The sequence below is a fragment of the Sus scrofa genome, chromosome 4 (genome assembly GCF_000003025.6).
Source record: "Sus scrofa isolate TJ Tabasco breed Duroc chromosome 4, Sscrofa11.1, whole genome shotgun sequence".
NCBI classification, from domain to species: domain Eukaryota; kingdom Metazoa; phylum Chordata; class Mammalia; order Artiodactyla; family Suidae; genus Sus; species Sus scrofa.
Window position 1 is genome coordinate 33,008,228 of NC_010446.5, and position 20,778 is coordinate 33,029,005.

General features: G+C 37.6%; 1 protein-coding gene and 1 long non-coding RNA gene across 2 annotated transcripts in view; one reads left to right on the forward strand and one right to left on the reverse strand.

Annotated features, from left to right (window-relative positions):
* RIMS2 (regulating synaptic membrane exocytosis 2) overlaps positions 1–20,778 on the reverse strand; it is a 613,799-nt gene that overhangs the window by 8,613 nt on the left and 584,408 nt on the right. The window contains 1 exon segment of the mRNA XM_021090597.1: positions 3,095–3,236. Within this exon segment, the coding sequence (XP_020946256.1) occupies positions 3,095–3,236 (142 nt within the window).
* LOC110260424 lies at positions 1,398–5,650 on the forward strand. Its single transcript, XR_002343688.1, has 3 exons — positions 1,398–2,429; positions 3,593–3,633; positions 5,269–5,650. It is a non-coding gene; the product is annotated as an uncharacterized LOC110260424 (long non-coding RNA).

A 20,778-nucleotide genomic window follows, 5' to 3' on the forward strand; every position in this document is an offset into this window, starting at 1 on the left:
CTCCTTAGATCTGATTCTGATTTCTTCTCCATCAAAGAACTTATGATAATTATAATTAAATAATGCCACTGTACAATTAAATAATACAGTTCTACAATTGTATTATTAATAACCATTTCTCTCCATGGTACAATGTAAAGTCTATACTGTCTTGTTTATCACATCACCTAGAATGGTGTAATGCCTTTATTGAAGAATCAATGAGATGATACAAATTGTGAGGACATATTTATATAGTTACACTGTTTTTTAACCAACTTATGCATTTTATATTTTACTTATTTTCAGATGGTGTATTATTTTTGTTATGCTTACCAGTTAAGTTATTCTTTTTACTATGCTATATAAAATATTTAATGGTATATAAGGCTTTCTTCTTTATAAATTTTAGTTGCATAATATAACAATTTAATGCTAATTTTTAAAGAAAAATTGAAATAGATAAAACTAAGTAGTAAAGATGAAAGCCATAAAATTGGGATAAAGTATAGAATAAATTTCCTATTTGTCTCAGCATATTTTCCATTCCACTTCTCCAGTGGGAGTCACTTAATCTGTTTCTTAAGATCCATGTTATAATAATCTGTGAATGTAAAAAAAAAAAAAAAAAAAAAAAATTAAATAGCAACTTCATTCTTTCAATTGCTCAACCTTGGAGCTTTCTTTCCTTTTTGTTATGGACTGAATTGTGTGCCTCGCACCTTCCCCCGCCCCCATATATTAAAGCCTTAATTTTCAGTATGACTGTATTTGGAGATAGGACTAGATACAAAGAGATATTTTTGGGTTAAATGATGTCATAAGGGTGGAGCTCTAATCTAATAAGGCTGATGTCCTTATGAGAAGAGGAAGAGACATCGGGGATATCCACAAACAAAGGAGAGACCGTGTGAGGGGCACGGTGAGAAGGTGGCCCCTTTGCAGAGCCAAGGAGAGAGGTCGCAGAAGATATCAAACCTGTAGACACCTTGATCCTGGACTTCTAGCTTCCAAAACTATGAGAAAATCAGCTTCTGTTGTTTAAGCGCACAGCCTGTGGTATTTTGTTAAGGCAGCCCTAGCAAACTAATACACTTTTTTTTCTATTTGCATCAAGTGCATCACTGAACCTTCTTGGCTCTACTGTCAAAAGACTTCCAGACTCTGACCTCACTAATGCTACCACTCAGCCATCACTTTCTCTTTCTGTATTGCTGCAACAGCCTTCTGAATGATCTCCCAGTTGCCACCTTTACTCTTCATTACCATTGCCATCGGAGTGATCTGTTAAGACTAAAGCCAGATGTCAGGCTGCTGCTCATGATCCTCCACTGGTTTCTCATCCCTTTTTAAGTAAAAAAGCAAAGCCCTTGCAATAATATAAAAGGACAATGAAAGCTGTCCACCCGTGCCTCCTGAGTCTTAACTCCTAGTTTTTGCTACTCCTGCCCTTGGGCCCCTCTGCTGCCCTCCCCACTGCTGATGGCAGGCGAGCTCCTGCCTCAGACCTCAACACTGACTGCTTCAGCGGAAATGTTCTTCCTTCAGACGTTTAATCTTTTCCCGTCTACCCCACCTAAACCCCACCCTTCTCCTCTATCCCCTCTCTTCCATCTTTTTCTTCTTAGCACTTATACCACTTATACTATTATATATTTTATTAATTTTCTTGTATATATTAACAACTTTTCTTGTTTACTACCTTATCTGTTTGACTCTAAGGGGAGGGTTTTTTGGTTTTTTTTTTTTTTTCCTTCACTGATACAGTTCCAGCACCAGAATCATTCCTGAAATACTGTAAGCCTTTGTTAAACTCAATAAATTAAATATTTAAAAAAATTGCATAACTTGCCCAAGTTTCTATAGCACCAAAAAACAGATTAGAATTTAAGCCTATATGATTCTAAAGCCTATGCTCTAACCACCAACTTATTTTTGCTCCCTCATGGCTTATGTCCAAATGCATAACAAAATGCCTAGAACACTAGAAGGTATGGAAAATATGTGTCAAATGAACTTGAGTATTATCCCATTTCTCCAACAGGACTCCAGGCATCTGGAGTGCAGGGGTCACAGTGTAAACATTTTAACATCCCCAACAGCATCTAACACAGTGCTTTGCAGTGAGGCATGCTCAGCGCACATTTCTTTTTCTTCCCCTTTTAAGACTTCCCTGATTAACGTCCAATCTGTTTCTTCCCTGTAAGCTTCATTTTCAAACGTACAGTTAATCCAAACATTTTTTAACGCTTCCAAAAGTATTCCATGTAATCTTATTTATAAATGTACAGAAACCACATACATCTATTGTATCCCTATAATTGTGCTAGGAAACTGATCCCCGGGGCATATCATCAACACTCTGCTAGCAGCTCCTGTGGACACATCTGTGAACTGACTACACATATGTTGCTTAAACATCTGATGCTTCCATGATGATGACAGATGAGGTCAGTTAACCCTACTTTCCTCTCCTGATGTCCTTTACACACCCATCTAGGGCCCTGCAGTTAGTTGCTCATTACTATTAATTTGTTGGTGACAGGGCTGTGCAATCTTAATAAATGCTTTAAAAATATCTCAGACAGTGGAAAAGGAAAAGCTACATGATAACTACAGAAAGGAAAGGCTCTCCAATGTTCTTTGTGGATTTCTTTTGGCTACTACATTTATCTGAACTGTTTATTACTGGATGCAACTGGCTATGAAGCAGTATTCTATATTTTTTTACTGATAACTCATAGAAGCAAAGATTTTAAAAATTAGCATTGTTCACATGGTGTGGGAACACTGCTGATTATTTTTGTGCTTTCATGTACTATTTCAAGGTAGGGCAACCTTTGACTTGCATGTATTTGACAGTCACATTTTAGCATCTTGCCACGAAAGCAAAACACTTTATCCCCAAACCTATTTCCCTGGATATAAAAAGCCGTATATGTCACATTTCTCAGTGGCAGGTGAGCAAAAGTTTTCTTCGCAGCAAGTCAGCCAGTGAAAATTAAAATGGTGCTACAGGGTATGTGAGATAGCTTTTGTGACAGCCCAGGGAGGGAAGGAGAGCAGCAGGTCGCTAGCAAGGGGAAGAGATCACGGCATAGCCAGCTTCACTCACTTTCCTTCGGAGCTATAGCTGTTCATGCTGCCGTCTGTGGATTCTCGGCTTGCCTGTCGAGTCATCCAGTTCCTCATTTCCACAGCCAAGCCTGTTTCTGTACTTCTCTGGACAGTGCTCCGTAGCTTTTTACCTCCAGCTTCTACACAGACAGACAAACAAAAGGGGTAACAGTTTTATCATCACCATCTGGTAACAAAAAACCTCAGCGAATGCTTTGAGGTCCTCAGATGAAAAGAACTGCATAAATACGAAGTGCTTAAGGAGAAGAAGAGGGATTTCAAACCATGTCTTGTTGAGTGGGATGAGAATTTTCTAAAAAATCTTTAGGAAACACAAAATACCATTGTTTTATTTCCACTTAAAACAGTGTTCAAACTGGTAACAAAAGGAACAAAAAGGTTCCAGACTCTGTAAAATAAGCTTTGTTTTCACTGTAATATTTAAAGGGAGATTAATTTACACCTGTCTTTTTCTTCTCTTTTCTTTTTGTCATAGTAAAAGAAGTAAGCCTTCACATTATTTCCAAAGAACAGGTGGTGAGTAATCCTTAATTCTAGTTTTAACTTTCGCACAAAACCTGTTTTTGTAGGGTGAAAGTATTAGAAAGCAAAGAAGCCACTCTAAGGAGAAAGCCTTGCCTGATAAGTGTCACATCTGTTGGTAACTTTCAGAGGTTCTCATAGGAATGCAAAACCCCAACGAAGCTGTATTAAAAAAGAGCTTTTAAATTTGTGGTCATGGATAGCCATGTTCTTAAGGCTCTTTGACAGTCTGGATATAAGGTTTACATATGGAAGCCAATTAAAAGACCAAACAGAACCTGAGTCAAGTAGCACAGATGTGACAGAGGTGAGACATGCCATCCGCAGGGGACAGGAGAAAGGAACTTTACAGAAGGGGTTTGAGCTGGGCTTGAAAAAATGGGCAGATTGGGAGCTGAGAAACTGAACCCAAATCATCAAAGGTCTTGCATGTTGGAATGTGGAGCTGAGAGATGACTAAACCTGGAGGAATAGGAGAATGGTTCAAATTACTTGAATCAATTTACTTCTTGTCAGACTTAAATATTTATTCACATTGACCATGCATATCACGATTACTTGGGGATATGGTGAGCTCATTTAGTGCCTGGTATTTAAAATTTTATTTTAGATCAACAAGTGTTGGTATTGCTAGTGACTTGTAGAAATCCCTTTCACCAATCCTCTTACAATATTTACTCACCATTTTGAAACACTGTTTTAAATGTCATGTATTCTCCACTTCCAATTTTAATGTACATCAAAATGGCTTTAAAAAGTATATATAAATATGTTACCACTGATCTACAACTCAGTTCCATAATCCAAGCCTGATATCTTAGATAACAGACAGTAAAACATGTTGTACTGATATGAACCATAAGACAAGATGGATCATTCCCCATTGGTGAGGGGAAGCTTTTCTTTCCAGAGAAATGTTAGTTAAGACATGTAAAAAAGGATACAATTTTAAAATTACCAATTTGCAGTCTCCACTGGAATAAATGATTTAAATAAGGCACATCAATGAATGCCAACCCCGTTTAATAAAAGTATATTTATATGAGCCAAAAAAAAAAAAAATCAGTCAACAAATTAGTTCTACTTGTTAAAGGAAAATGTGTAATTTAATACTGGGAGACCTGGCTACTGCCATATTTATCAAGTGGGCACATTTAATAATACTAACAGTGGGGCAATCACAGTACCACTTAGAGGCTGGTCCAGAACAACTTGTTAAGTTTTCAAAAAAGAGGACAGATTAACAAGATATGTGACACTCACAATCAGACAAACCCAGAACATGGGATTCTGTTCAAGAGAATGGCCCTAGTCAGACTCACCGAGGTGAAAATCACCATCAAGTGAGACATACAACTTTGGTGATGTCCGAAAAGGTAGAATGACGATATGCACAGGAAATGAGATTCCTAAAGGTTTCAGGACACAGCTCTTGCTGTGAAACTGTTTTCCATTTAATGTCTGACGCTGTCCTAGCAAAACTGACTTGAAAATGTGCTCTTACAGGCTGATGAGAACTAGCCATCATTTGGCAAAGAATAACAATACAATGAGCATGTAATCCTTGTATTTACAGAGTGCTTTTTCGGTATGTCCTTTTTGAAACAACTCTAACAGTCTGTTTTATAGATGCAGTATCACTGGGTTACATAATTCACTGAAGCCACAGAGAAACTGAGAGAACCAGAGTTTATACACTGTTCCCTGACTCCAAGTTCTCTGCTATTCACTGGTTTGTTGTCAGAGTATAACTGATGGGTGGCCTGTGCAGCTGTCTATGGAGATGATACTAAGCTAACTCTGCGAATGCTTATGGAAGGCCGCTAGAAGCACTGGTGGGGTGGAAAGAACAGAGCACAGAGAATAGGTCAGGCCCTGGTGTCAAATTGTTTCTCTTCGACTCCCTACTCTATCATATACTAGCTGGGTGACGGAAGCAAGTCACTTCTCTGTGACTCAGTTTTCTCAGACTGTGAAATGGCAATGATAATAATGCCTAACTCATAGAATTTTTGTGGGGGTTAAGGAAATTAATATATTTAAAGTGCTTAGGATAGTGCCTGCTCTGTAGAAAATCTTTAAATATTGGTACTATTCATGCTATTTCTACCAGACAGGAAATCAGAAAACATGTATTCGAGTCCAGTCTCTACCCCTGACTAGCTGGTGCTATAGCCTTCTCTGATTCATTCCCTTCTCTTAGTCTCTGGTTCCTTTTTTAGGAAAAATACAGAGAAGGGGATGGGTGGCAGATGATTGCTGATCTCCTTTAGCTCTAAGGAGTTTCTGTCATTAATGTATGATCAAGACCAGGATTAACAGAACATACTGAGGAGATAAGGCTACTCATTGGTATCTGATGGAATCAAAGAATTCTAGGCATAAGCTGAGCATTTACAATAACTTTTTGTGGGGGAGCTGTACCTGTGGCATACAGAAGTTGATTGAACCTGCACCACAGCAGTAACCAGAGCCACTACACTGACAATGCTGGATCCTTAACCTACTGAGCCACCAGGGAACTCCTATAATAGCTTTTTTTTTTTTTTTTTTTTAAGGCTGCACTTGCAATATATGGAAGCTCCTGGGCTAGGGGTTGAATGGAAACTGTAGCTGGGACCTACACCAAGGCAACCAGGATCTGAGCTGCATCTGTGACCTATGCCGCAGCTTATGGCAACACTGGATCCTTAACCCACTGAGCCACAGTGGGAACTCCAGCTTTTTAAAATACATCTTTTAGATGTACTTTTATCTGATATATTTATAGACTACTTAAAAAGTATGTATGTTTCAATGCCACAAATCCTTTGCTTCACATTCACAATAAAAGTAATTTAACCTAAATAAAATTCATCATGATGATTCACATTTAATGTTTCAAATGCTCTGTAACGTTATTCAACCTAAAAGCTGAATCTATATAACACAGAATGTCTCTATAAAGTAAGTGTAGTAGGTAGAATCCTAAGATGACCCCCCACATGTTACTTTCCATGTCAAAAGGGATTTCACAGATGTAACTGAAGTTACTAATCAGTTGACCTAAAGGTAGGGAGATTATCTGAGTGGACCTAACATGTCCACATGAAGTCTTTAAATGTAGAGTCTTTTCTTGGGCTGGTTGCAGAAGTCAGTCAGGGAGATCCGAAACCCAAGAAGGAGTCAGTCAGTGTACCTCTGCTGGCTTGAAGATGGAGAGGACCATGTGGGAAGGACCTGCAAGCAACCTGCAGCACTGCCTAGCTGACAGGAATCAAGCAAATGGAGACCTCAGGCCAATGACTGCCGGGGACAATTCTGCCAACAACCTGAGTGATCCTGGACCGGCGCCTCCAAACAAGAACTTGGCCCAGCCAACACCTTGATTTTTAGACATGTGATACCCTAAGCAGGAACCCAGCCATGGCATGCCATGCCAGACATGTGACCTACAGAAGTGTGAACTAATAAATGGATGCTGTTTTAAGCTGCTAAATTTGTGATAATTGTCGAGCAATGACAGGCCATTCTTTAGATTTTTGTTAAAATGGGAGATCTATAAAAATGACTTATTGTGACCAACTGAAATTATTTGTAAGAACTCAACAGCCAATAAGAAAAAGCATATATTTTAAAAAGTATATATACCACATATCATATACACATATGTGATCTCTGTGTGTGTATCAAGATATTTAAATACTCAAGTAGCCAACTACAGAACTATGTTCTGTAGGCCCAGATCATGCTGTTGTAGAACTCTTAAATCACTCACTCTGGTGTTAGATATTTTAAGCCTGCAGGTAAAAATCAAGTTCTTGAATTACACAACATCACAAGCAGAAAGCAACACAGGAGGTGTCCCTGTTATTCTGCTCTGCTTAGGCTGATGACTCATTTACTTGGCACCCTCTGTATTCAAAGAAAGCCACCTGATTAAATAAATGACCGAAGTGCCAGTTTCTCCTAACAATAGCTGACAACCAGGAAACACTTTCAGTGACTTGAAAACCAAAATCAAAAAGTCCTCTTGCTACTGATTTGAAAACTTTCCTAGGCCCCAAGATGAGACTCACAATCAAATGCCTAACTTAATGTCAGGGTAACCTCTTTCTAAATCTTGTGTCTACAGAACCCATGCTGCTCGCTCCCATCCCTTTTTGCAGACAGACTTACTTTAGAGTCAGGATTTTCTTGATGTTAAAATGGGAAATGGTTTATGGAAATAGGTTGAAGACAGATTCATAGATTCTGAAAAATGACTTCAATTTTTAGCTCTGACCACACTTTATGTGCTTTGTTTATAAGTTCTATTTGTGCATTTTATTCAAATATTTTGCATGTATAATTTAAAGAATCCATTTGCATTAGAGAACTTTTAAAATGCATTTAAGATAAGAATTTCCAAAATTACTGATTCACAGCATTTCAGAAGCTGTCTTAGAGAGCCAGTGTATCTTTTTTATTTTAAGTGCTCTTATTGCAGCTATGAGCAAACTGAGGTCCAGAGTGGCTAGTTCTCTTTAATAGAAGACTTCCATCTTTTCTTTTCTTTTTTTTTTTTTAGCTTTTTTTGGTCTTTTCAATGCCACACCCACAGCATATGGAGGTTCCCAGGCTAGGGGTCCAATCGGAGCTCTAGCTGCTGGCCTACACCACAGCCACAGCCACGCCAGATCCGAGCCACGTCTTCGACCTTCACCACAGCTCACGGCAATGCCGGTTCTTTAACCCACTGAGCAAGGGCAGGGATTGAACCCACAACCTCATGGTTCCTAGTCGGATTCGTTTCTGCTGTGCCACGACGGGAACTCCAAGATTTTCATCTTTAAAAACCAGTAGTAATTTCAAATTATACTTCAGCAGTCTTCTAAATTCTCTAATTCCTCAAAATTTCAAATATAAGAATTGCCTCTAGCACTCTCCCCAACATCCAGGGTGACCACTGAAGGCTTAACTTCCCATCAGTGAATATTAATTATATCAAGACATGAAAAAGGCTGATTTATTTACCTATTTGATCCTTGCAAGACCTCAATATAGGAATACTTATGAGTAGATTACTATGGTTGTATATAAAACTCATGCACTTATATTTATGCTTGTGAGGGCTTCTTACTGTAACAAGTATAATTCAAATCTCTTAAAAAAATAGGGACAAATACCTGACCATGTCTTTTGGACTAATCCAGGATTTGCATTAATAACTAAAATAAGTAGAAATTAATAAAAATTTATAGTTGATTTCCAAAACTGATTCAGAGTTTAACACAAATCCATTTACTCTAACACTGTTGTCACAATTACTATGAACATTAGGTAGTTAATAGCTACAATATGGTGAGCTGCAAGTAGAGGTCATAATTATGGCAGACATCAGGGTTATTTAAATATATTCATGTTTCCCCCACTGATGAAGTTTAATATCGTCACATGACTTGCTTGGGCAATACAACATGAGCAAATCTAGTCTATGTAACTTCAGAGTAAAAGCTTTAAATTTAACAATGTATAAAAAGAATTATACACCATGATGAAGTGGGATTTATCCCAATTATACAATGCTAGGTGAGCTTCCAACCTAGTTTGCAATGCTGGTTCACCTTTCAAAAATCAGTTAAGTAATCCATCACATCAACGGCTAGAGAAGAAAGATCACATGATCATATCAATAGGTGCAGAAAAAGCATTCAACAAAATCTAACACCTATTCATCATAAAACCTCTCAATAAACTAGGAATAGAGGAGAGCTTCCTCAATAAAGAATATCTACAGGAGCTCCCTGGTGGTGCAGCGGATTAGGGATTTGTGGTGTCACTGCTGCAGCATGGGTTCTGTCCCTTGCCCAGGAATGTCCACAAGCAACACGTATGGCCAAAACAATGTCTACAAAAAGCTCAGAGCTAACATCATACTTAGTAGTGAGAAACTGGAAGCTTTCCAACCAAAAACAGATACAAAGCAAGAATTTTCCTTGTCATTCCTTTCAACATCATACTGGGAGTTCTAGCTAATGCAATAAGATGACAATAAAAGGAAATAAAAGCTATACAGCTTGAGAAGGAAGAAACAAAGCTGTCTTTGTTAACAGATGGCAAGATTTTTTATGTAGAAAATCTGAAAGAATCAACACAAAAACTCCTGAAACTAATAAGTGATTATAGTGAGGTTGCCAAATACGAGGTTAATATACAAAAGTCAACTGCTTTCCTATATACCAGCAATGAACAAGTGGAATCTGAAATTAAAAACACAATACCATTTCTATTAGCATCTAAAAATGAAATTCTTAGTATAAATCTAACAAAATATGCACAAGATCTATATGAGGAAAACTACAAAATTCTAATAAATAAAACCAAAGAAGAACTAAACAAATGGAGAAATACTCCATATTCATGTATAGGAAGACTCAGTACTGTTGAGATGTCAGTTTTCCCCAATTTGATCTACAGATTCAATGCAATTCCAATAAAAATTCCAGCTAGTTATTTTGTAGATATTGATAAACTGATTATAAAGTTTAAGTGGAGAGGCACAAGACTCAGAATCACCAATACAATATTGAAGGAAAAAAAATAAAGTTGGAAAACTGACACCACCCTACTTCAAGACCTACTGTAAAGCTACCGTAGTCAGGATAGTGTGGTACTGGTGAAAGATAGACAAAGAGATCAAAGGAATAGAATAGAGAGCCCAGAAATAGACCCACATATAGTCAAGTGATACTTGACAGAGGAGCAAAGGCAATACAATAGAGCAGAGATAGTCTCTTCAACAAATTGTACTGGAATAACTGGATATCCACATTTTTTAAAAAAGGGGGAGGAAGAGAGGGAAGCACGAAAGAAGGAAGGAAGGGAGGGAGGGAGGAAAGAAGAAAGGAAGGAAGGAAGGAATCTATAAATAGATCTTAAATGCTTCGCAAAAGGTAACTCAAAATGAATCAAAGACCTAAATGTAAAATGCAAAACTATGAAACTCCTGAAAGATAACATAGGAGAAAACCTAGATGACCTTGGGTATGGTGATAACTTTTTAGATACAAAACTAACAGCATGATCCATGAAATAGAGAATTGATAGGCTGGACTTCAATTAAAATTAAAAGTTCTACTCTGCAGAAAAACTCTACCAGGAGAATGAGAAGCTAAGCCATAGGCTGGAAGAAAATACTTATAAAAGACATCAACAATGGACTATCATCCAAAATATACAAAGAACTCAACAATAAGAAAACAGAAAACCTGATGATAAGATGGGCCAAACACCCTAACAGACACCTTACCAAAGAAGACAGTATATAGATAGCAAATAATCATATGGAAAGGTGCTCTACCTCATATGTCATCAGGGAAATTCTAATTAAAACAACAATAGGATATCAATATATATCTACTAGAATGGCCAAAATTCAGAACACTGGATGCTGGCAAGAATGTAGAGCAGTAGGAACTCTCATTCAATGTAAACTGGTACAGACATTTTGGAAAACAGTTTGGTCATTTCTTATAAACAAAGAGGCTACGTACCCCAGACAATCAGAACACCTTGCTCCCATCGTTATTAATTGTTAATATTGTTAATAATAACTAATCCTGATTTAAATAAGTAAAACTAGGCTCATAATTTTTTTTTTGCAATAAGATCATTCTATTTTTTATTCCATAAAAGTTGAGAGGCTTATCTTTGATATTCTTAACACATTTAAATATAAGAAATTATAGCACTCGAAAAGATGCCCAATGTTGCTAATTATTAGAGAAAGGCAAATCACATGCCATTTGCAGCAACATGGATGGACCTAGAGATTATCACACTAAAGTGAAGCTAGAGAAAGACAAAAATCATATGATATCATACATATGTGGAATTAAAAAAATGATACAAATGAAATTATTTAAGAAAGAGAAACAGACTCACAGACTTCGAAAACAAACTTATGGTTACCAAAAGGGACATACAGGGAGAAGGGATGGATTGGGGGTTTGGGACTGGCATATGCACACTATTGTATATGGAATGGATGGTCAATGGGGACCTGCTGTATAGCACAGGAAACCCTACCCAATATTCTGTGATAACTTTTTTTGGGAAAAGAATCTGCAAGAGAATGGATATGTGTATGTGTAAAACTGAATCACTTTGTTGTACAAAAGAAATTACACAACATTGTAAATCAACTATACTTCAATGTAACTTTAAGAAATGGAGAAACAAACTACAATGAGTTATCACCTCACAGAGGTCAGAAAGCCATCGTCAAATAGTCTACAAACAATAAAGGCTGAAGAGGGTGCAAAGAAAATGAAACCCTCCTACACTATTGGTGGGAATGTAAATGGTTTCAGCCACTATGGAGTACAGCATGGAGCTTCCTTAAAAAACTAAAAATAGAATTATCATATGATCTATCAATCTCACTCCTGGGCATCTATCTAGAGAAAACCATAATTCAGAGATATACATGCACTCCAACGTTCATAGCAGCATTATTTACAATAGCCAAGACATAGAAGCAAGCTCAATATCCACTGACAGAGGAATGGATAAAGAAAATGTGGTACGTACATACAGTGGACTATTATTCAGCCATAAAAAAGAATTAAAGAATGTCATCTGTGGCAACAGGGATGGATTTAGAGAGTATCCTACTAAGTGAAGTCAAAGACAAAGACAAAATATAACACTTACATGGACTCTGAAAAAATGAAACAAAACAGAAACAAGACTCACACTTTGAAAAAAAAAAGGTTACCAAAGGGGGCAGAGTGGGGAAGAGGGATCAAATAGGAGTTTAAGATCGACATATACACACTACTATATGTAAGATAGGTAATTAAGACATACTGTATAGCACAGAGAACTCTACTTCATAGCATGTAATAACCTATATGGCAAAAGAATTAGAAAATGTGTATGTGCATAACTAAATCACTTTGCTGTATATCTGAAACTAATACAATGTTGTAAATCAACTATACTCCACTATAAAAATTAAATTAAAAGTAAATAAACAGTGATAACTGCCAAAAAATTATAGCTCTCACTCTTTTGGGTGTTGTCAATTTTATGGTACTTTCTTTTTCCTACTATGTGATGTTGCTATTATAGCAAATTAAATGACATAGAAAATTGTTCCCCATGCATTTTGGTGTTTTTTTCTTCTTTTCTTTTTAGGGCTGCACTGATGGCATATGGAAATTCCCAGGCTAGGGGTTGAATTGGAGCTGCAGCCTAGGCCTATGCCACAGTCACAGCAACACCAGGTCTGAGCTCCATCTGCGACCTATGCCACAGCTTGCAGCAATGCTGGATCCTTAACCCACTCGGTGAGGCCAGGAATTGAACCCACATCCTCATGGACACTATGTTGGGTTCTTAACCCGCTGAGCTACAATGGGAACTCCTGGCCTTTTTTCTTTTTTTTTTAACTGACTTCACTGTCCTTGGTCATCCATCAGTCTACTGGTATTTGTGCCTGCTTCTCTCTCAAGAATGTACATGAAATATCACCAACCTCTTCTTAACTCTCAAGTTAGCTATTTTGAGGCAGCATTTTGTGGTGAGAAGAGCATGCCATTTTAGAATCAGATGACAGGAGTTCAAGTTTTTAATTTGCAGACTCTGGGAAGGTAACTTCCTTTCTGAAGCTCAGAGTTTTTTTGTGCAAATCTGAGATCATGTTTATCCTATGTCATAGAATATATGAAATGTAGTGGTATTTAATGAGTAAGACCAGATACTGTAACCTATGCCAAAAAATTTTGAAAACTGTAAAACGCTATGATGTACAAATCCTCTTTTGAAAAATGACTAGAATAATCTGAAATTACCCTAAACTTGCAGAAAGAAAACTATACATGGATAAGTGAAGCCTTGCTGGACAAATTGGATTAAGGGGTTGCTTTCCCACACAAACCCTTTGTTTTCAGATACCAAGGTGGTTGCAGTTCAATTGAAAACAAAGGAAGTAGGCAGGACACAGGCTAGACACCAAGAGAACAAAATCCTGAGCCCTAAAATCTTTGTCCAATAAGGTGTATGGTTGGAGTTACACTCGAAACTGAGTAGAATCAAATAGTGTCTGAAATTTCTAAAGGATCTGTATAGAAAAAAAAAATTACTAGCCCACTTAACAGAAGTCTTTTCAACCCCTAAGGTCACTGCTTAGTTTCCTAATCTGCACTAGCAAAAAGTGGGCTATGAAAGCTAAGAGGCCTCTTCTTCAATGTAAACCTTTAGTGGCCATGGAGAATAAAGGACAAGAAACACTTTCCAGAAAACAGAACCAAGGGTCCCAGATGAGTAAACCAAGGAATGTATTCTACTCTCACTCTCTGCCATTCCCTCCAAATGGGATTTGGTAATTCCTATGGATGACTGATTGCTTTGTGTTTCCTATTCTCTTCTTCCAAAATGAAAATTTCTACTTTGGTTATCCTGTTGCTACTGTATGATTTAAATTGGCTATGTTAGAGGCAGTGGCTGCGTCTTCAGATTTACAGCTCACTATAACGTGAAAAGCCACATCTGGATAGGAGGGAGAGGACTGTACATTACTCAAAAATCCTAGATTTGAAACTGCATGCAGTAAATGGGTGATATTTTAAGGCTCTCTTTTTAGGGGAGGGACTATGTTCTATATGCCAAAGAAGAATATCCATAGAATTTTAAGTGGCCAAATCTGCAGGAAAAGTTAAAATTAAGAGAGCCATGTACTTTACTTCAGGCTTCTTCCATAGATTTCTTTTTCTTTTCCTGTCTGCTTGTTTATTGAGCAAAGAGGAAAATTACTGAAGAGCAAACTAGTATTTTAAAAAATTAAAAATACGTCATTAGGTTGAACTTAATGGCTTTTTCCCCTACTGGTAATTCTATTATTAAGCGAATATTTGTTAGTGTTGTTAGCTCACCAGCATTTGAACCTTTTCCACTATACATGAGAAATAACCATAGCCCATCCTTCAACTATATAAGCTGAAACTGTCATATGTCATTTTCCCAACCTGCCTGGCAATTAGGGCACAAACACATGGCCAAGATTCTGCTGATCAGACACCACTGCCCCAAATGTTGAATCTGAAGCTACTGAATTTGGAGACAAAGAGCAAAAAGGCTTAGTTTTACCAAATCACTGAGCTCCTAAAGGGCTTTGGAAGGCAGGGAAACTAAAATGTATGTATGTAAGAACCAGACTGTGAAAGACTTTGAGTGTTAGGCTAAAGGTTTTATTTAGTAGGAGATGGGAATCTACTGAAGTTTTTGGAGAAAGAGCAATGTCAAGATCAAGATGATGTTTAAGAAAATTGATATGGGAGCATTGAAGTTAGCTGGAGCGGGGGGATCAAGAAGATAGAGACAGCAGGTCAGAAGACTCAGATGACTTCGAAGATGAACTAATATGGCCCTTAGACTATCAAGGTGACAGTGGAAAAAAGTGAGGAAGAAAGCATTTCCTTGACAGAAGCTGCCAGCTGGTGGCAGATATCTGGGCCACATTTGGTAAATAGGTATGTTTTATTTGGCTTAATTAATGTTTTAATTCTTTCATTTAGGCACCAACATTTTAAAATTTAAAGGCTTTAAGTAAACATTCAGATTTATAGTTTCTGTTAGGGAAAACAGAAGAATAAATTTGCCAATACTGGGCTGGTATTCAATTTGGCATCAGTTAGCTAGAAGTGAGTCTTCACCATTCCTTACTGGATGAATAAATTTCAGAGTCCCTGAATTTTCCCTTTTGTGTTAATATCTGGCCTGCTTCACTGATGTACGTTACCTTCTAGGCCCCTGACTCATAGGAATAGTAAGAGAACAACTGATCACTAAAATACAGCTAAAATAAACAGCCTTTTCATTATAGTCTCATTAAGCAAAATCTAAAGCTTAAGAAATAATACTTCAAAACCAGAACAGGAATTCCCGTTGTGGTGCAGCAGAAACGAATCCGACTAGGAACCATGAGGTTGCGGGTCCGATCCCTGGCCTTGCTCAGTGGGTTAAGAATCCAGCATTGCTGTGAGCTGTGATGTAGGTCGAAGATGCAGCTCAGATCTGGCATTGCTGTGGCTCTGGAGTAGGCCGGCAGCTACAGCTCAGATTAGACCCTAGCCTGGAACCTCCATACGTGGTGGGTACGGCCCTAAAAGGACAAAAACAAACAAACAAACAAACAAAAAAAACCAAAAAAAAACCCAACAAACAAAACCAGAACAATAGTATCATTTTTGTGGTTTTTTTTTCTTCCCCAATTGGTCAAAGAGTATTAAATTTATTTATTTTAGCTTTTGGCTTTGCCTTGTATAAGAAATAGCTTATTATAATCATAATCCAGGAAAGATAATATCCCCTAAGAAATGATACACATTTAGACTATTATTGTCTATCCATATCCTGTCCCCAATAGTAACATTGTAAATATGTATAAAAACTGATCACCAAATTTTATTAAGTCTAGATCACATAATTTTCAAACAGTTTAAATATAATGGCTAACAGTCAGTTACACTCATATTCAGCTTGAAAAGAATGGTATAACTATAAACTGTTATTGTTATTATTAATAGACATGTCATCTTTACTTAGGAGGATTACATTTAAGTGTATGGAGAATTTTTTATTCCAGTGGAGCCTGGGCAAAATGCTAAGCTCCATTTTAATCAAGCAGGACTGCTTGTTAAGAATTAAGTGCATTATTTACCATACACAAGAATTAGAATAAGATAATGTCTTTTACTGGTTGTAAAGCCTCTTAAAGAGTGGGAGATAATTAAATAGGTCTTTAGTCTATTTTATTCCTTTTATATCAATTCCTCATAGCTTCACTACCACATGTAAGGGAGCTTTCCTCGGTTTTTTTTTTCAGTAATTTTTAAACTATTACTGTTTCTTAGATTGTTTTTCTGTAATTTAGTTTTCAAGCTAATGGAATTTGAAAGAAATTAAGTAAGTAAATTTATTCAATTAAGTAGCATTAAGTTGATGGGCTCTCTTCTTCTGTATGATTGCCAAAAGTTATTTTAAATAAAGAAGGAAGACCATAAAATCAGGCAAATCAAATTCATCGCATATTATATGTAAATAACTGAACTAGAATCACTAACCCAGAAACACAGGTAACTTTAAGAAAGTCGAGAAACCAGATCGACAAATATTAGGATGTGTGCCATTTTCCTTCAATACCTGGCCATAACCATTTGCCTTGGATGTATGGGTGGGAACTTGTGGAGATGCCTCTCCTACTATGAATGGTAACTTTTCCTTGAAATGCTTCCTTTTTGCTTAGAATTACCTATAATGTTTAAAAATTCTACATACAGGAGTTCCCGTCGTGGCGCAGTGGTTAACGAATCTGACTGGGAACCATGAGGTTGCGGGTTCGGTCCCTGCCCTTGCTCAGTGGGTTAACGATCCGGGTTGCCGTGAGCTGTGGTGTAGGTTGCAAACGCGGCTCGGATCCCGCGTTGCTGTGGCTCTGGCGTAGGCCGGTGGCTACAGCTCCGATTAGACCCCTAGCCTGGGAACCTCCATATGCCATGGGAGCGGCCCAAAGAAATAGCAAAAAAAAAAAAAAAAAAATTCTATATACAAAAATATTCTATATTAGGGAGGTAGACTCAAAGTTGGAGCCAAGCAGTATATGTAGTGAAACTAATACTTATCTCAGAGGGTTCAATAATAAAATGAGTAAACATAATTTAGAAATGGTTAAATGCCATGTAAGGTGCCATTATCATTACTTTAAAAAAATCTACATAGAGATTTGGAGAACAGTTATTTGGAATACATCCAAGGACAAGAAAACAAAAAAAATTAAAAAAACCCTGAAATCATACAAAAAATGCTACAAAGACCAGTCAACAATCTGAATTTATTTTGCTTATAGGAATGCCCTTTCCTCTTCCCTTAAATCAGCCCTGTTGAGATTTATAATCTGTTTAACTTCTCTAAATCTGTTTTCTCATGTATCAAATGATGAAAATAATAACTTTCTTGAATTATGAAATCAAAGGAATATGGCACAGAGAAGGTCTACAATAAATGCTAACCATTATTATTGTACTTGATTTTCAAACCATAGCATATTACAAGAAAATGCAGCATAATAGTGAAGAAACAATCCACAGAGTAGTTGGGATTAAAACTCCAGAGTCAGATTATGGGCTAGATCTTAGCTCCACCACTTACTAGCTGGGGACTCTGGCCAAATTGCTTTCAAATGTGTGCGGGAGGCACTGAGAACTACCATGGACACCTGAATCCACGTGGAAACCCTCACTTTCCCAGGACGCCCTTCTCTGACTCCTCAATTAGGTTTTCTTATCATCTTGTATTTCACTCTGTATTCACCTTCCTAAGACTTGTCACGGTTATAATCACATAGTTATTCCTATTAATATCTACCTCCATTAGACTGTGAGCTCTAAGAAGGTAGAGAGCCTATCGACCTAATTCAGGAACTACCACAGCGACTAACACGTGTCATAGCCTCAATAAGTATTTTTTGAATGAATGAATGTGTGAAAAGAATCTGGTCTCTCAATAAACTTCTCAGCACTGTACAGAATGGTAATGCATGGATGTGCTGTACAAGAATGAAATCAGAATATGAACTGGAAGGCAGTACATTTGAGATTAGTTAACGATAGCACTGTTTCTGAAAAGACAAAAAAAATCAAAAGAGATTAGCATTAAAATCAGACTGGCTAATTAATTACTGATTAATTACTGTGGTAGACCACTGCTCCCTTTAGACGAGTTGTTCTCAATCAGTGTGAAAATCATCTGCTGTGATGGATTTCCTTTTCTTTATAAATTAGGGTGGGTCTCACAGGTATGACTCCTGAGGAACATACTCCTCTTGAGGAAGCTTTTGAGTGTATATCATCCGCATGAACTTTTTGTCCTATGTGGGTGTCTCAAGAGAAAAAAAATTGCAGAGAAGCACTGTACCAGGCCAGTGATATCTTTTATAACTCTGCAGAGTATGTTGAAATATCCTCAGAAATCTCAGAACTTTCAAGGGTGGAAGGGGTATAGCAAAATCAAAGAAGGTAGGATTTCTTCTCTTGGCTGTAAAATGCCTATAACCCAATGGAAAGACCTCTAATTTATGGGGAGTGCCTCTTCTCTAGTTACCTGTAGACAACTATATGTTTCATTTAAAAAACGCTGGCCTCCTTATGGAACATTTTGTCTTGGCAAGTCAAGAAACCATATTATGGGACAGAAATCTATTCTAATTTCCCATATGTAGATGTAGGTATTTCCTTTGGGATTAGTCTATATGAGCCAAGGTTAAGTCAATACACTTTAAATTTTGAAAAAATTTCACATTTATGTTTTTCTTGTCTCAAAAAGGCTTTTAGGATAGTACTTTGCAAATCTAATAATTCCAGCTACTACCTAGGAAAGAATGATGGTAGTTTACCTGGAGCAAAGTCCAGACTGAAAATTTGGTGTAAAAATTAAAAATTGAGAAAAGAGTGTATAATAATGTGTTTTATCTAAATATTTTCAGGCACACCTCGGTTTGAACTCTAGTTTCACTCCTTACTAGCTGGGTATGTGATTGTGGCCAAGTATATGCAAATAATATTCTAGTCTAGCTTAGACTGAGTGCACAGGTTGTGTTGTTGACTGCCTGGTTGATATGCTAACCCTATCCCTACTATCTGTGTGACCGTGAGCAAGTTTCTCAACTTTTCTCTGCCTCAGTTTCCTCATTTATTATCTGGGGATAATAAAAGCACTGCCTTGTAAGGTTGTTGTGGGCCTGAGAGAGTAAATACATGTCAGGTTCTTAGAAGAGTGCCTGCTAATAACAAATACTCCAAGTTTGAGCTACCATTGTGATCATTCATTTACCCAATTTGATTTTCTAATTTCTTGAAATGTTAAACATTTCATTATATGAAACAAGTAAAATGTAAATGTACAAACAAGAACTGCCGAAGATAAGTATAAAAATAGAAGTCATATCTATATAGGGAAGTACCCAAACATTAAACCTGCATTGATTGATCTAGTGCAAACTGATTTTGCGGCAATAAACCAGAAGAACCCAAAGAGCTCTAACTAGTGAATGATTCTGAAGACCACTTTCCAGACGTATTAGTAATCATCCATCTTCCACCTCCCTGCCATCCATTGGGGAAAATAGGAAAAAAAATATTTCTACCTGTTCTCAGAGCAGGTAGTTTCTTCTAAATCAGGGCTCATTACAGATTTCCTAGTAAGAGGTCACTGACTGTCACAGAATAAAAGCAAAAGAAATCCTATTATACACAATGATACATATGATAACAGAGGTAACATGATGATGATAATAACCAACTACTTTGAATATACCTGCAAAGATGAACACAGTTTGCAACAGTGAATTAATAAACAGTATTTGGAATATCGAGACGTTATTTTTAGCAGTCGATTCTCACTTTGACTTACAAATTATATATTTAGCATTAAATCTTAGAGGAAAGTTCTTCACGAAGAAAATTTATGTTGTGTTACTCAGAACTTTAGGAAGGACTTGAGGTCACTTGGTGAAAAGTTTAAAAGTGAGTCCCCTGCCCCGTTTTTCTCATTAGCATAATTATAACGGCCTGGCTCAAGCACCAGAGATAGACAGCCGATAGTCAGATTCAGAGTATCCTGCCCTGCCAAGCACCTTCCAAATGTCCACAGCACAAACCAGACGTCAATACTGTCAACCTTCGACCTGTCCATTGTAACACCCCTTCCCCACATTCAGATCTTGAGTTTTCACAGCTGTGACTCTTGCTTCAAAGTTTTGCTGTTGCTTTTCCCTTAAACTTTTATTTCTGTCCTCCAAGCCAAAGGCTAATACTGAGACTGTGGGAGTAAACGGAAATAAAACCGGGAGGGGTGCACCCCAGGCCGCCTTGCCTCCCACCAGTCTACATTCTACATCCTCACCCCAAGCCCTGGGTAATTCAACTTCACTAGGAAAGCCGCTTCCCAAGTCAGTGCCTGTGGAGCTCTCCAAATAGCCAACACCAGAACTTCGTGGTTCAGCTGGCGCTCTGGGGGCTTCTCGCCCACCGCGCAGTCAGCTAGGGAAGAGCGGAGAGGGCAGGCAGGGCTGCTACCCGGGGTTCTCTCTCCCCCTGCCAGCCCTCCCGCCACTGACTT